This window comes from Xenopus laevis, chromosome 1S, assembly GCF_017654675.1.
Source record: "Xenopus laevis strain J_2021 chromosome 1S, Xenopus_laevis_v10.1, whole genome shotgun sequence".
In the NCBI taxonomy this organism is placed as follows: domain Eukaryota; kingdom Metazoa; phylum Chordata; class Amphibia; order Anura; family Pipidae; genus Xenopus; species Xenopus laevis.
Window position 1 is genome coordinate 177,535,160 of NC_054372.1, and position 17,542 is coordinate 177,552,701.

Sequence of the window (17,542 nt, forward strand, 5' to 3'; positions counted from 1 at the left end):
GGAGGTCCGATCTCTGGACCGCATACACGCACAGATGCGGCCTCGAAAAGACGGGAATTTTTAACCTGCCTGATCGAGATCTGCCCGACTTTCGGACAGATATCGATTGGGGAAGACCGTCAGATGGCCCTACACATGGGCCAATAAGCTGCCGACTCGGTATGTAGGCAGCTTTTATCGGCCCGTTTATGGGGGCCTTAAGGAGCAGTAGTTTCACAGCTGATGGGTAACAAGTTTCACGTCACAAATTTCTACAGAAATAAGTGTAAAAATTAGAAGAAAAAAAGTGCATCCAATGTAAATCACGTCACATGAGAATGTGGCTTCTGCATGTTGGAGATTTCAAGGGCCATAGGTTGGATATCCTTGGAACAAATTAAATGCTGTATAGTTACATTTAATGTGGGAGGTATCCATTGTAAATATGATAAACAAAGCATGGCCTTGTGTGTAATGTAATAAAGCAATCCAAGACTTTAAAGGAGAAGGAAAGGCAAACGATAAATAGGCCTCTAATCAAAGTCTTGTGGACAAAGAACTTACCTAGCGTTTTAAAAGTTTTCTTCCTGGTCTAATCTGGAAGCAGTTGCGCTCATAGGAAGACTGAAGCGTGGGACTTGGGTGACGTCACGCTTTACACAGTCTTCTACTTTCCTGCTGCCCGAGGCAGCCTTGAGGGTATAATTTACATCCACTGCGCATGTTCTGCGTGCACTGCCTTTCTCCTATTTATGATGATGCGCAGGCTAATATGAATATGTGCATGTCATCATTGACCCTGTAATATACATTGGTGGCCAGTGGCCCCTTTATTAAACATTCGCCCTGTAAAATTCTCCCCTGTAAATATTCATTGGTGGTCAGTGGAAAATACATACAGGAGCGGTCCTACTTTTGTGCGCGTTTCTGATGATCGTTCACACTACTGAGCTGCTGGCGCTGTTCCCTAATGAGCGCCTAAGATTTTCTTTTTCCGCACATGCGCAATAAGGAAAAGGAGGCGACGGTAGCTTTCGTTATCTTACCAAGATGGCGCCTGCCTGAATAAATAAGCAATCGTAACAAGGACATGGAATCTACATGATTAGAAAGGACTATGTGGCTTGATACCTTAGCGAATTTGAGGATCTTGGGGTGTACATTACAGGTAAATAGGTATTTATTTTTGCCTTTCTTTCTCCTTTAAACAGACATCAGGTTACTTAAGTTGCAGAAAACATGCCAATGATCAAAGAGAAGTTTGATCTCATTTCCCTTGCACTCTGGTGAGCATCAAACTACTTTCTTTTCTGTCAAACAGTATAATAGGCCACAGTCTCCTGTGCTAAAATAAAACCATCTTGCTCAAACCATAGAATACGGGCAGAATAACGACTTACCTTACCACTGTAAATTTCAAAAAAGGTTGCGTAAACTTGAAGTTCTAATTTTTTATAATTTGGCTTCTTTATCATTTGAAAAACATCCCGTGCTAGGAAAAGGGGAAAGAAATGAGCCATTAATTTCCAATGCTTGTAATTCTAAAACAGTTAAAGGGATACTGTCATGGGAAAACATGTTTTTTTCAAAACGCATGAGTTAATAGTGTTGCCCCAGCAGACTTCTGCAATGAAATCCAATTCTCAAAAGAGCAAACAGGGTCAGCAGTTTTTATGAGCTCGTCCATGGCCATCTTTATTATGCTTGGCAAACAAATGGCAAGTGGCTTATTGAGTAATGCATTGTGCAGTTATTTGTTAGTCATAATTCTATAGCGGTCTGTTGTTAAAGGGATACTGTCATGGGGAAAAAAACATTTTTCTCAAAACACATCAGATAATAGTACTGCTCCAGCAGAATTCTGCACTGAAATGCATTTTTTAAAAGAACAAACAGATTTTTTTATATTCAATTTTGAAATCTGACATGGGGCTAGACATATTGTCAGATTCCCAGCTGCCCCAGTCATGTGACTTGTGCTTGCACTTTAGGATGGAACTACTTTCTGGCAGGCTGTTATTTCTCCTACTTAATGTAACTGAATCAGTCTCAGTGGGACTTGGCTTTTACTATTTAGTGCTCTTCTTAGATCTACCAGGTAGCTGTTATCTTGTGTTAGGGAGCTGCTATCTGGTTACCTTCCCATTGTTCTTTTGTTTGGCTGCTGGGATGGGGGTGATATCACTCCAACTTGCAGTAAAGCAGTAAAGAGTGAAGTTTATCAGAGCACATGACTAGAGGCACCTGGGAAACTGACAATATGTCTAGTCCCATGTCCGATTTCAAAATTGAATATAAAAAAATCTGTTTGTTCTTTTGAAAGATGCATTTCAGTGCAGAATTCTGCTGGAGCAGTACTATTATCTGATGTGTTTTGAGAAAAATGTTTTTTTTTCCCATGACAGTATCCCTTTAACAACAGACCGCTATAGAATTATGACTAACAAATAACTGCACAATGCAGTACTCAATAAGCCACTTGCCATTTGTTTGCCAAGCATAATAAAGGTGGCCATGGACGAGGTCATAAAAACTGCTGACCCTTCTAGACCAAGTAAGCAGCTGATTGGCTTGTCCTCCTAACATCCTGGCTGACCAACTTCTATGCCTGGCCAGCAATCATTCTAATATGGGTCTGTGCAGCCTGCTGGGAGAAGACTACATAGACACATCCAGTGGCCCGGCAAAATAAGAAAATCCTTCAGACAAGGACAGCCTTGTACATTAATGTGGTCCTCTCCTGACAGGTCTACAGACTAGCTTGACTTGGCTAAGCACATGGCTTGAAAAATTTTTTAAAAATCCACTTCATAACCCCACGAACAAGTGGATCCGTTTGTGTATGGTCAGATTCCAAGTGAGAACTGCCATCAGAATTGTTATAGATGGTGTACGGTCCTTAAGCTTATGAGCCAAATATTCACAAGAGCATTTGTCTAGCTGATTTCACAATTCTTCTTCTTCTTCATTAGGGCACTGGGTCGTTGCTTGCCTATTGAGTATGCCTCTCTTACTGCACATAACTAGAACTGGTGGTACTACAATTAAAGGTCTAAAGGGAGTAAAATAAAGTTACCTGCGAGCGCATAGATTCCCTTTGAACAGTCTTGGTTCTTGCCAGAGAAGTCACCACCCATAGTCTTTCAGAGAAACAGAAAGAAGAAAAGAACTTTATAAATAAAACTAACCAAATCTAGGATTTAACAGAAAGGCAAAACTAAATGAAAAAAAAAAATAAACAATGAAGACCAACTTATCCATAAAGCTATGTCTTATGCAAATGCCACAGAACTTACATTTTACATTCAGTAGCATTTCTGTGCAGATGAGCAACTTTTAAAGCTGGTGGTTTGAACTGTAGGTAGGAGGTTGGTGTGGGTGAAAGCAAGAGGATAAGCTCAGTCTTAGGCCTTCCACTATCAGCCCCACCCCCATTTGCAGGCTGTTGTACTCTAGTTATGGTACTAATGTGGACAAAATTACTGGTGAATATACAGTTAGGAATCTTTGGACATAGACACATTTTTTATAATTTTGGTTCTGTACATTACCACAATGAATTTAAATTAAAAGACTTAAAAGATTTGAATTTAAGACTTTCAGCTTTAATTCAGTGGGTTGAACAAAAAGATTGCATAAAAATGTGAGGAACTAAAGGCTTTTTTTTAACACAATTACTTCATTTCAGGGTCTCAAAAGCAATGAGACAAATTAAAAAACTGAAAATAAAATGTTCATTTCTAATACTTGAAACCCCTTTGCTGGCAATGACAGCCTGAAGTCTTGAACTCATGGACATCACCAGATTCTGGGTTTCCTCCTTTTTAATGTTCTGCCAGGCCTTTACTGCAGCGGCTTTCACTTACTGTTTGTGGGCGTTTCTGTCTGAAGTTTAGTCTTCAACAAGTGAAATGCAGCTCAATTGGGTTCAGATCAGGTGACTGACTTGGCCATTCAAGAATATTCCACTTCTTTGCTTTGATAAACTCCTGAGTTGCTTTGGCTGTATGTTTTGGGTCATTATGAAACGCTTCCCAATCAGTTTGACTGCATTTAGCTGGATTTGAGCAGACAGTGTCTCTGAACACGTCAGAATTCATTCGGCTGCTTCTGTCCTGTGTCACATTATGGATAAACACTAGTGTCCCAGTGCCACTGGCAGCCATGCACGCCCAAGCCATCACACTGCCTCCCAAATGTATTATTGAGATGTGGTATGCTTTGGATCATGAGCTGTCCCACGCCTTCTCCATACCTTTTTCTTGCCATCATTCTGGTAGAGGTTTCACCTGTCCAAAGAATGTTTTCCAGAACTGTGCTGGCTTTTTTAGATGTTTTTTTAGCAAAATCCAATCTAGCCTTTCTATTCTTGATGCTTATGAGTGGCGTGTTCCTTGCAGTGCACCCTCTGTATTTACTTTCATGCAGTCTTCTCTTTATGGTAGACTTTGATATCGATACACCTGCCTCCTGGAGAGTGTTGTTCACTTGTTTGGCTGTTGTGAAGGGGTTTCTCTTCACCATGGAAATGATTCTTTGATCATCCACCACTGTTGTCTTCCATGGACGTCCAGGTTTGTTTGCATTGCTGAGTTCACCAGTGCTTTCTTTCTTTCTCAGGATGTACCAAACTGTAGATTTTGTCACTCCTAATATTGTAGCCATTTCTCGGATGGGTTTTTTCTGTTTTTGCAGCTTACGGGTGTCTTGTTTCACTTGCATGGAGAGCTCCTTTGACCACATGTTGTCTGTTCACAGCAAAAACTTCCACATACAAGCACCCCCGCCCCTCAAATCAACTTCAGGGCTTTTATCTGCTTCATTGATAATGACATAAAGAAGGAATTGCCCACACCTGCCCATGAAATAACCTTTGAGTCAATTGTCCAATTACTTTTGAGCCCCTGAAATGAAGTGATTGTGTTAAAAAAAGGCTTTAGTTCCTCAAATTTTTTTACAATCTTTTTGTTCAACCCACTGAATTAAAGAGTTGTTTCATTTAAAATTCATTGTGGTAATGTACAGAACCAAAATTACAAAAAAAGTTGTCTCTGTCCAAAGATTTATGGGCCTAACTGTTTATCATATTAAAATCATGTTTTTATTTTTAACCAAGTTTACGATCGCAAGTATTCAGATACATACATGAGTTTTTCCACTGCCAGTTTGCCCATATGCAAAACAAGTTGCCATTCCTCTTTCAAAGATTGTTTCTACCAGTGGGCGAGCTGTGAATCTGAACAGAAATGGAAAAGTCATTGAAAAGAAGACACTGGAGAAAGGTGTACTTTACATGCACACATATAGTTTAATATTATGCAATGGTTGGAATTAAAACCATCTGTCAGGATACTCATTCCATTGGAGTCCTTAGAGGCACATTTATATAATTCCAATGTCATTGCAATGAAATGCAAAAAGGGAAACTTCCTGAAACTCTAGGGCTGGAGGCATTAAGAGCCACACTAAAGTCAAGAATGCCTTTGATTAATTAATATTTACTCACAATAAATCCAAAACTTCTAAATTAAAATCAGAATAGTATTCCAGAGTCTAAACTTGCACAGCCCAAGGATGTTTTATGCCAATAATGTTAGCACACTACCACTCCAGACAGACATTGTGGTTGTGTGCTTTATTGAATTGATCCCTCCAAATAATACAGTTAAAGGAAGAGTAACACCAAATATTAAAAGTGTTTTAAAGTAATGAAAATATAATGTACTGTTGTACTGCACTGGTAAAACTGGTGTATTTGCTTCAGAAAGACAACTATAGTTTATATAAACAAGCTGCTGTGTAGTCATGGGGCAGCCATTCAAAGCTGAAGAAGGGGAAAAGGCACAGGATACACAGCAGATAAGAGATAAGCTCTGTAGTATACAATGGGATTCTTCAGAACGTATCTGTTATCTACTGTGTCTCCTGTGCTTGAATGGCTGCCCCATTGCTACACAGCAGATTGTTTATATAAACTATAGTTGTGTTTCTGAACAAACACACCCATATTCCCAGTACATTATATTATCATTCAATTAAAACGCTATTTTTTGGTGTTACTATTCCTTTAATGTGCTTTAGTATCTTTGCATTTGCCTGAAGAATACCTGTTTGCTTATATATTCATACACAAAAGTTATTCAGAGGATCCAGTCCCAATGTAATTAATTGATATACAGGGGCATGGTCAGGTGTATCTTACAAACCACTTACCTGTAGACCATCTCATTTGGGGCAGTTTCATCAAATGCATAGTCGAAACGAAAGGTTTGATTTTCTAAGAATCTAGTGAGATCCACTTTTTGTTTCGGCTCATGTACCATTACAACATCTTTACTGGGTATTGTAATTACATCAAGGTCTTTCATAGTGGTTTCTAGAGGAAAAAACAAACAAAACATCTTTAACACAGTTTATTGAGAGCACAGGCTTGTAAATAATCACTTGCTACAAATAATGAAAGTGTTTATATGAAAGGCTATACATCTATTTATACAGATATAATGGCAGTTCCACTATGCAATCTTGTATACAGCTTATTTATTTCAAACTGGCTTTGTTAGTCTTGGGTTCCTAGAACACAGGGCACTTTCAGTCACTTGACTAGTGTCAGAAATCACCCCCAACCCTTCTGATAAGGAAGCTTTTCTCACCAGGGAGTGGTGCCAATATGTTTGGTAAATTTTAGGTTTTTCCCCAAGTTGGTGCTACTGTGAAAAAAGCACTGTGTCTCCATGTATTTTATCTTTCCCAAATGTTCGGAGCACAGACTTGGACATGCGCAGTAGTGTAAATGTTCCTCTACTCCACATGAACGAGTGTCCATACAATAAAGCTATTGAAATTAAGGGGGTGATTCAGAACAGTTAAAGGAGAACTAAACCCTAAAAATGAATAGGGCTAAAAATACCATATTTTATATACTGAACTTATTGCACCAGCCTAAAGTTTCAGCTTGTCAATAGCAGCAATGATCCAGGACTTCAAACTTGTCACAGGGGGTCACCATCTTGGAAAGACTGTAATATAAGCTGATGTTACAGGGCTGATTATTAAATTCTGATGCTAATTGCACTGGTTTCTGTTCTGCTATTTAGTAATTATCTGTATTAATTACTAATCAGCCATATTTAGTATATTGTGACATTTCTATTCTGTGTGTAATGTTTATTGTAAGTGGGTCCCTAAGCTCAGTAAGTGACAGCAGCACAGAGCATGTGCAGTGAATCAGCAGAAAAGAAGATGAGGAGCTACTGGGGCATCTTTGGAGAAACAGATCTTTACTGCTAAAGGGCTGTGGTTTCATGGGGCTGGTACAGAAGCTCAAAACATAATGTACAACATTTCTAGCTACTACTTTAGTTTAACTAAAGAAGGAGGGGGGGAATGAATGCAATTAACAGCATACATGGAAACTGCATGGTGGTTCTGCTGGACACGAGCTCACAAGTACAACTAAAGTATGCAAGATAAACATTGCCTGAAGGCAAACCTTCCCTTTTACTTAAATTTGGTAAACAATAATATTAGTTAAAAGACAAAGAAAGTCAGTTTTAAGTAAGTGAATAATTTAAATGGTTGCATTAACCGCTCCCGGATCCCTAACTTTTTTTTGTGAAAATAACTTCTGTAACGGCAATCATTTCTCCCTGTAGCATTTCTCTTCATTTGGATATTGCATCCGACATTTTTAGACGGAACATGTCACTGTGCGTGTTCTTTCCATTGATTTGCGCATGTGCGAGGAGGGCGGGCATAGCTGTGCTGGTTCTTCAGCTCCAGGGGGCGAAAGCGCATTTGCGAAACATCGGATGTGGCATAATGAAAGAATAGCTATTGCACAGCAGTCTTGAACTTGAGACCAGTGCAATGCTTTTTGGGTAATGTTACTGCTATACTTTGCGGTTTTTGAAAACAAATCAGTTAAGGATCTTTTAAAAGGAGCTGTGCTTCAGCTAACTGACTCCACGGTTATCCTGCAATTAGGTATGCCTTTCCCTACAACCCTTATTCTGTTTAGCCTTTCCTTGTCCTAAGAAAAAAATTTTACACTTTAATGTATGTCAAACTGAATTGCTGAAAAAGCAAAATGAGGCAAGGCATAATTTAAAATACAGTAATAATAAATGCAATTGTATTCTATGAAAGCATCACCCTATTAGAAGAATATAAAATGACATCTCTTTTCTAAGATTACAAAGATTGTGGGATTACTGGGATTTATAATATGTACGCTAAATACCCAACATTGGTTACTTGGAAGATACTCAACCTTTCTTGTTAAGTGGACGTTTTCGAACGCACACGCATATTCGGTGTTCGTCAATCTACAAAAAATTCAAATAGGTAATTTCAGCAGCTCCATTTCTTCATATCTGTAACAATCATCATTAGGTCTAAAAAATAGGAACATGTAACACAATTCTAAAAGCAATGCCAGTTACCTGACCTTCTGTTGCCACAATAAAAACATCTGCCCCTAATGGTTTTATACTGAAGAAAGTGATACATTAAAAGGTACTTGAATCCAAAGATACTCCTTGCTCTTCTGTATAGCTACGCTAAGGTTCATTGCATATGCCCTGCCCCTTCTGCTAAATAAGTGCACCGACCAGCACCCTGAACTTATAAACAGTAATTGCAGGAATTCCTTAGTGGGTTATGTTCGCAGATGTAGTAGACTCGCTTAAAAGGATCACACACTAATGCCTTTTCTGATACAATTCCCACAATGTTAGGCACAATTGCACTTGATGTACAAATATGGAAGGGATAAATTGCGTCTGGTTTGAAGCACAGGGCCCAGCACTGCTGCTGAAATTCTAGGACAAATTGCAGTGTGGGTGAAAACATGGAGATTTGCAGAAATTGCACTTTGCACTGCATTCTTACAGGAAAGGCTAAAATTAAGTAAGTTTTATCAGAAAGGTCTATATAAATACACCAGTAACCCCTCAAAGTAATGCTGCTCTGAGTTCTCTGTCAAAAGAAACATATTTTTTTCCTTCTATTGAGTACACATGAGTTCTGTATCAGACTTCCTGTTTTCACCTTAAACCTCTAGGGCAGGGCTTGGGCATGCTCAGTTTGCTCCTCTCTCCCCCCTCCCTTCTCTGCTGTAATCTGAGCCCAGAGCTATGAGTGAGCAGGGAGAGACTGAGGCAGGAAGTGATGTCACAAACGAATATGGTAGCTGCTATCCTAAACAAACAGAGCTTCTAAAGCCGTTTACTCAGGTATGGTAAAACATTCAACAGAATAAATATAGAGTTAAAGCTTGCACTATTGTGGCTAATCTATTGGCAATAAATTGCTTCAGTAGCTTTCCTTCTCCTTTAAATGACCCTTTCTAACTGAACATATCACCAATCTAAGCAATGATAAAGGTGGTCATACATATCATAAATCTATATGTGTATCATCTGCTATTAGAGCTAGAGCAGGAATGCTGGAGCAATCCGCTAAAACAGTGTTGTGCCAGCCCAACCCTGCAGGTTTTGCTCCAGCCAGAACATCATCAGTGCAAGGTCAAGTCACATTTCAAACCTGCCTGACAGAAAACCCCACTAATATCCATAGTACATGGGTAGTTGGATGCCTATACACTACTGAAAAAATTACAAAACAAGTCAGTTCCCATAAGGGCCACTTAAGTACTGCAAAAGGCAACAAAATAGAAACCCCAGCTATTTCATAAGGACAGCATAACTTACAGTATCTGCATTGGTTAACGGTCGATAATCCAAGCTTCCACGGAAATCTTTTATCATACACATGATCTCATAATTTGGATAGGTAGCATCAACATCCTTCAAGTTAAAAAGAAAAAGACATGAATAGAAAACATGATCCTGAATGCAAATTATGATAAAGCACTGAGGCAAGAAGTAAGATTAATTCTTTTATTGTACGGACACTAAGGGGCAGAATTATCAACGGTCGAGGTGAATTTTTGAATGAAAAAAAAAATCTAATTTCAAACTATTTTTTGTGTACTTTGGCTAGGGAATAGTCGAAATTTGATTCAATTTTGAAATAAATTGAAAAACTCTAATATCGAATTTATCGAATTTATAATGTACGATCTCTTCAAAAATTCAACCTCGACCACTCGCCATCTAAAACCTGCAGAATTTCTGTTTTAGCCTATGGGGGACCTCCTAGAACCTATTTGGAGTCAATTGGTGGACTTTGAAAAATCTACGTTTTTTTGGTATTAGATCGAATGCGCTATTCCTTCGATTCTTACGATTCGAATTCGGACAAATACGGACCTATTAGATCGAAAACTGACCTATTCGACCAAAAAAAAATAATTTTTGTTGGTCTTTTTGAATTCAAATTTCGAAGTTTTTTCAATTCAAAGTTCAACCCTTGATAAATATGCCCCTAAGAGGCACATTAATCAAAGGTTGAATTTCAAATTCATGTGAGTTTTTCAAAACATATATAAGCACAACACATACCATAGGAATGTCAGGGCCTCAAGATTTTTTACATTTGTTTTTTTTTTTTTATTTTATATCGTAGCACAGGTTAATCAGAAAATTTCCTTTTCTCTGAATCTTCTCAAAGAGACACAAAAATCAGCAATGGAGTAAAAACATCCACTTGCAGAAATTTCAATAATGTTGTCTAGCATGCCTAAACTTGGCAGAACCTCCAATCCTTTGCGAAAGATTTGGCTGAATACCGAACCAAATCCGAATCCTAATTTGTATATGCAAATTAGGGTTGGGAAGGGGAAAACATTTGTTTTGTGACAAAAAGTCATGTGATTTCCCTCCCCACCCCTAATTTGCATATGCAAATTAGGATTCGGATGCGGTTCGGCTGTAACATGTATTTTTAATGGGACCAAGTATGAATTTAATATCTTATCTTTGGGATGTAAGGATATTTATGCTATGGCTTAATCTACCTTATCTGTTAGAAGGTTTATGTTTTTAGGAGTGGGGCTATGGGATATTTAACTTTCTCTGGTGTAGATGGATCATGTGATCTCTTCTGAGGAAGTGGCCACAAAACGTGTAAAGCGTTTGATCCATGGTCCAATGATGTGATGCACTGGATTCGTTTAAAGATGAATTATTAAAAAATTTGATGAAATTTTATAAACTAATTTACTCCCTCTTGGTGCTCCGTGTTTTTTTGATATTTCAGAGGATAGAAAAATAAAATGTACAAGGGAGCAACTGATGAAAACCCAAATTACAAACCTGTGCTTTTTTTTCTCGCAGCTCCTGTTGTTGTAACCGTCTTCTCTCCCGCTTTTCTTGCAATTTTTCCACCTCTTTCACACAGTTAGATTTTCTTCGTGCTTATGTTAAAAAAATGCAAGATTGTCAAGATAATAAAACATTGCTGCACTCTGTATAAATGCTGCCCTAACACAAAAATTGTCAAGATAATCAAAACAAGACAAAAGCATGAAGCTCAGTTTTCATCCTACAATGGGTTGATGGATTATCAATAACGTATAAGCCCTCGTTAGGTTTTAATTGAAATACCTATAATTCAGCACAGTCACTTTTTAAACTCTTGCATATAGCTAGTTAACATGCAAGATGTAGATATTTTTTCTGGGTTGACGACAACTACTGTGCTTGAAAAAATATCAACAGAAAAGTCTAATAAAATATTATATAGTTTTATATAATATTAAATAATATATGTGGCATAAATGTAGTGGCTTCCAACTCCCCAACAGTGTTGGAAACATTCCTATTGGCTGAGCAAAACATGATTAAATCCCCTTGGGTCACAGTATGATCCTATCAGTGAAGTCCTTATCAACGTCAGTGCAATATTTAAAAAATAAAGTGCTATTGTCATCCCTGATAAAAACAGAATGAAGCTTGGAGCGAGATTAAATGATTTGTGAGCTTGCGATGATAGCATGCCTTACAGTACATTTAAAGGGGAACTATCGCGAAAATGAAAATTTAATATAAGCTTCCTCGTACTGAAATAAGAAACTTTCTAGATACAATCAATTAAATATTCGGTATCGTTTCTGAAATAATCAAGTTTATATTCACTATTCCTCTCTCAGCATCTGTTTCTCTTCATTCTGTCTTCATGCAGGAGTTGGATGTCAGATATTCATTGACAGTTAGGCCCAATATATCTTATAGGGGGGCTTCCTTTCCTTGAAGATGTATTAGAGCTCACTCAAATAACGGATTCCAGTACAAACAAAATAACTGCCTTTTGCACAAATTCTGCATGTAGAGAAACATGTCGTCTGGTGATTTTAATAGTGAGCTCTAATACATCTTCTAGGCAAAAGGAGCCCCCCCTATAAGATATATTTGATGTAACTGTCAATGAATATCTGACACCCAACTGCTGCATGAAGAGAAAATGAAGAGAAACAGATGCTGAGAGAGGTATAGTAAAGACAAACTTGATTATTTCAGAAACGGTACAGAATTTTAAATTAATTTTTTTAGAAAGTTTCTTATTTCAGTATGCTGAAGCGAATATAACATTTTCATTTTTGCGATAATTCCCCTTTAATGGCTGCAATAAAAACAAATCAACATTCTGATTAGCAGAATATCACTTGCCAAAGCGAGTAGACTGTGACTAGTGAGAATGGCCGTTTGGAATTAATTCAATGTGATCATGAGATTGTACACATAACATGAAGCAATCCTAGACATAGGTTTACATACAAGGAGGGCCAAAGTCCTTTTTTCCAGGCTGATCTGGAGATATATCTGAAACACTACCATTCTGCTGTGCGGAGGCTGACTGTTCAATGGGCTGGCTTGGTCGTACACGGGCTGAACCGACTGCTGCAACTGCAACACAAACATCACAACACACTTTTTCATTTACAAAAAAAGGAAGTTGACTAATGCGGTTTTCTTTAGAAAAAAAAATGGCTTAAACTATTAATGATCAGTGAGTTAAGTAGAAATCAAAAAATAATTTACATACACACCATACAGTAGTATTTTTGGAACTGAGCAGATGTCTCTTTAATTGCAGACATGCCGATATATAAATGAATGGCTGTCATTAGGTTGCTAATTCTCTGCCAGGGCAGTGATTACTGTTACAATTATCAGTGAAGCACAAATGTAGGGCAGTCGGTGATTCTCCCTTCCATGATTCATGCTTTTTAAGTAACTGGCTATGTACTATAGGTATAGGACCTGTTATCCAGAAAGTTCGAGACCAGGGGTTTTCCGGACGACGTATTTTTTCTTCATTTGGATCTTCATACCTTGGGGCAAATTCACTAAGATTCGAAGTTCGCCAGGCGTAGTTTCGCCAGCGCTCCGCAAATTCACTAAAATCCGAAGTTGCGCTCAGGGGTAGCGTAAGTTTGCGAAGTTGCGCTAGCGTTGATTCGCTATGTAAAGCGAAGTTACGCTAGCGAAGGCTAATTTGCATACGGCGCTAAATTCAAATTTCAATGGAGGAATACGTATCAGCACTACAAATGGCTAGAAAACCTTCAAATCATCAAATAAAAATTTTATTTTGCCCTACACATGTGCCCACTGTCTAGGTAAGTTGCCATGAGTCAGGAAATGTAGGGGGGAAGGAGGGGAGCCCCTAAAAAAATTTCGATCTTTTTCAGCCTATCACCCATAATGTAGAAAACACGCCAGCGTTTTTTGGGACTTAGAAAAATTTTTGACTTTTTTTGAAACAATCCCTATCTACTCTATTGCGCTTCGCCATGTCTGAGGTGGCGAAGGAAGTCTAGCGTAAAAGGTAGCGTTCAGTACCCTGCGCAAGTTAGTGAATTTGCGTAGTTACGTCGCTAGCGAAAATTCGCCAGGCGTAAGGGTGCGAAGTAACACTAGTGAAACTACGCCAACGTTCGTTAGTGAATTTGCGCAGTAACGAAAATGCCAAACGCTAGCGAATTAGCGCTAGCGTTCGGCGCTTAGTGAATTTGCCCCCTTAAGTCTACTAAAAAATAATGTAATCATTAAATTAGGGATGCACCAAATCCACTATTTTGGATTCGGCCGAACCCCCGAATACTTGGTGAAGGATTCGGCCGAATACCGAACCGAACCCTAATTTGCATATGAAGGGGAAAACATTTTACTTGTTTTGTGACAAAAAGTCATGCAATTTCCCTCCCGCCCCTAATTTGCATATGTAAATTAGGGTTCGGATTCGGTTCGACCGGGCAGAAGGATTCGGCCGAATCCGAATCCTGGATTCGGTGCATCCCTACATTAAATAAACTCAATAGTCTGGGTTTGCTTCATATTCATTATATATTAGATTGAATCAAATACAAGGTACTGTTTTATTATTACAGAGAAAGGGGAAATAATTATAAAAAATGTGAATTATTTGGATAAAATTGAGTCTATGGGAGACGGCCTTTGCATAATTCGGTGCTTTCTGGATAATGGGTTTCCAGATAATGGATCCCATACCTGTAGTTAAATCCAGTATATAATGTAGTTGAACAGATCACAGTGCCAGGCTGAATCAAATGTTTACTGCAATATCAAGAATGTATCCCAATGTGTTACTGAAAAGAAAATCTTGCTAGCTTATACACATTCGTAAAAATCATTATGCAGATTCTTTGTGACAGCTCTGAAAATAGTCACTGCCATCCCTAAATAAATGTGCATTCTTGTGTAGTTATATAAACAACGCTGGGCATAGACTACAGTAGAACAAAAGGTAATATGCTGCTTTGTTATAAGAATTTAATGGTTTAATTCCATCGAAAAATTAAAAATACAAGTGCAGCAAGGTCATTTTAAAATGTGGAATTTTAAAGTAACACAGATAATACTGGATTGTTATTTGGGAAAACGCTTGCATATTAAAGGGGTGGTTCATCTTTTAGTTTTATTATGTTATAACTTTCAAGAATGGTTGATTCTAAGCAAATTTTCAATTGGTCTTCATTTATTTATTAGTTTTTGAATGATTTGCTTTCTTCTGACTCTTTTCAGCTTTTAGATGGGGTCACTGATCCAATCTAAAAAATCAAATGCTTTGTAAAGCTAAAAATGTATAGTTATTGCTACACTGTATTACTCCTCCTTCTCCCTCCTATTCATATTCCAGTCTCCTATTCAAATCAATGCATGGTTGATAGGGTAATTTGGACCCTAGCGACCAAACTGCTGAAACTGAAAACTGGAGCTGCTGAATAAAAAGCTAAATAACTCAAAAACCACAAATGATAAAAAATTATAACCAATTGCAAATTGTCTCAGAATATATCAGTCCATCATACCAAAATTGTAATTGCATTGTAATTCTTAACAGATATAGCCAATAGTGCTACCGGCTACAGTCTATGGGAATTGGCCTACAGTGAGGCATTTTGATCAGACCTCTATCCAGATTACTCATGAGCTGGCCAGTAGGTTCTCCTCTTACCTCTATTATCCCTTGCAGGTGTTTCGTTCTTAACTGGAGGCACAGTCCGTCGATTCTATAGTGAAAAGTACATTCATATGAAACATATTTACACCCAACTAGCCCCTACAGGATAATAGGTCAGATTTTTGTCATCAAAAACAAAGGCTGCCAGTACAAGTCTGACCATCAAATTGAGATACAGCACAAGCATTAAAGGAGAAGGAAAGGCTGCAATGAAGTAAGCTTGATCAGAAAGGTCTATATACCAGTAAACCCTCAAAGTAATGCTGCTCCAAGTCCTCTGTCAAAATGAACACCACCTTTCTTTCCTTCTATTGTGTACACATGGGCTTCTGTATCAGACTTCCTGTTTTCAGCTTAAACTTCCAGGGCTTGGGCTTGGGCATGCTCAGTTTGCTCCTCTCCCCCCCCCTCCCTCCTCCCCTCCCTGCTGTAATCTGAGTCCAGAGCTATGAGTGAGCAGGGAGAGACTCAGGCTGTGATGTCAAAACAAGCTAATATGGCAGTTGTATCCTTAACAACAGAGAGCGTTTCTAGAGCTGTTTACCCAGATATGGTAAAGCATTCAGCAGAATAAATATAGTGTTATAGCTTGCACTATTGTGGCCAATCTATTGGCAATAAACGGCCTCTGTAGCTTTCCTTCTCCTTTAACATAGCCTTAATTTACAGTTGTACCCCAAGTAAGCCGTCTTTTGGGAGGGTTGAGATAGAGCGGACAGAGAGCACTTGATTGTATTAACTAGAGAACCCCCATTTGAACAGTAGCTTGTCAAGTGCTTATTGACCAAATCCATCCCTTGCCCCCAGTCATTATAAACTCACTCTTAGTTTTGCCTTATACCAACCTTTACAATTTTGTTTACTTTAGTTGTAGGTGTAGGAGGGGGTGGTATCTCAGGCCCGGGGTCAATTTCTTCATCAGGAGCCAAGTCAGGATTAAGTGAAAATATACTTTCCAGGTCAATCTGTATACCAAAAAAAGTGCATCAGAAATGATTCAAGCCATAAAAAAAAATAAAAAAACAAAGGAATTATACCCTACACCTTTTGCCATGTGAATTACCTGTTAACATGTTAATTTTTGTTCAGAAATGTAAAATTGAAACATATAACAAGAATTTTTAGATTAAATTAGGGATGCACCAAAACCACTATTTTGAATTCGGCAGAACCCCTGAATCCTTTGCGAACGATTTGGCCAAATACTGAACCAAATTCAAATCCTAATTTGCAAATGCAAATTAAGGGTGGGACGGGGAAACCATTTTTACCTCCTTGTTTTGTGACAAAAAGTCACGCAATTTCCCTCCCCACCCCTAATTTGCATATGCAAATTGGAATTCGGATTTGGTTCGGCCGGGCAGAAGGATATGGCCGAATCCGGCTGAAAAAATGCAGAATCCTGGCCGAATCCTGGATTGTGTATCCCTAAATTAAATCAAAAGATTAATTTATACAGGGTTATTTTCACATATGTTTCCCATAGTGCTGGTTGTGTGCAAATAAGACACACACATAATGATCAAGTTACTCACTGGAGCCTACAGAGAATAACCAAAGATTTCAACTAACGTCTCTTAAAGGAAAACTATATCCCAAAATGAATACTTGAGTAACAGATAGTTTATATCATATGAAGTGGCAAGTTAAAGAATCTTATCAAACTGGAATATACATTTAAGTAAATATTGTCCTTTTACATCTCTTGCCTTGAGCCACTATTTTGTGATGGTCTGTGTGCTGTCTCAGAGATCACCTGACCAGAAATACTGCAGCTCTAACAGGAAGAAGTGTGGAAGCAAAAGTCAGAACTCTGTCTGTTTATTAGCTTATGTGACCTAACATGTATAGTTTGTTTGGTATGTTTGTGTGCACCGTGAATCCCAGGGGGCGACCCTTGTTTTTTTTAAAATTGAAGTTTTCTATTTATCATTACCCAATGGCACATTCTACTAACAAAAAATATATTATGAAAATGGTTTGTTTACATGAAGCAGGGTTTTACATATGAGCTGTTTTATACAACATCTTTTTATAGAAATCTACATTGCTTGCGGGATTAAGTTTTCCTTTAAGTGGTCTTTCCCGCAACTTTTCAGCATTTACACTTTGCCAATGTTCAGGTGCCTTCAAATGTCAGAGAAATTAAAGATATCCAAACGTTGTCTCCCAT

At 38.2% G+C, this 17,542-nt stretch overlaps 1 protein-coding gene across 5 annotated transcripts in view; it reads right to left on the minus strand.

Moving 5' to 3' along the window:
- The window catches only part of kif2a.S (kinesin heavy chain member 2A S homeolog), a 57,759-nt gene that overhangs the window by 21,987 nt on the left and 18,230 nt on the right, over positions 1-17,542 (minus strand). For 3 of the 5 annotated variants that reach the window (XM_018241530.2, XM_018241532.2, NM_001092227.1), the window contains 10 exon segments: positions 16,215-16,334; positions 15,364-15,418; positions 12,717-12,788; positions 11,199-11,299; positions 9,693-9,788; positions 8,252-8,306; positions 6,193-6,355; positions 5,125-5,215; positions 3,056-3,119; positions 1,380-1,471 (listed from right to left, as the gene is read on the minus strand). In XM_018241530.2, coding sequence (XP_018097019.1) covers positions 1,380-1,471; positions 3,056-3,119; positions 5,125-5,215; positions 6,193-6,355; positions 8,252-8,306; positions 9,693-9,788; positions 11,199-11,299; positions 12,717-12,788; positions 15,364-15,418; positions 16,215-16,334 — 909 coding nt within the window. 5 annotated transcript variants of the gene reach the window in all.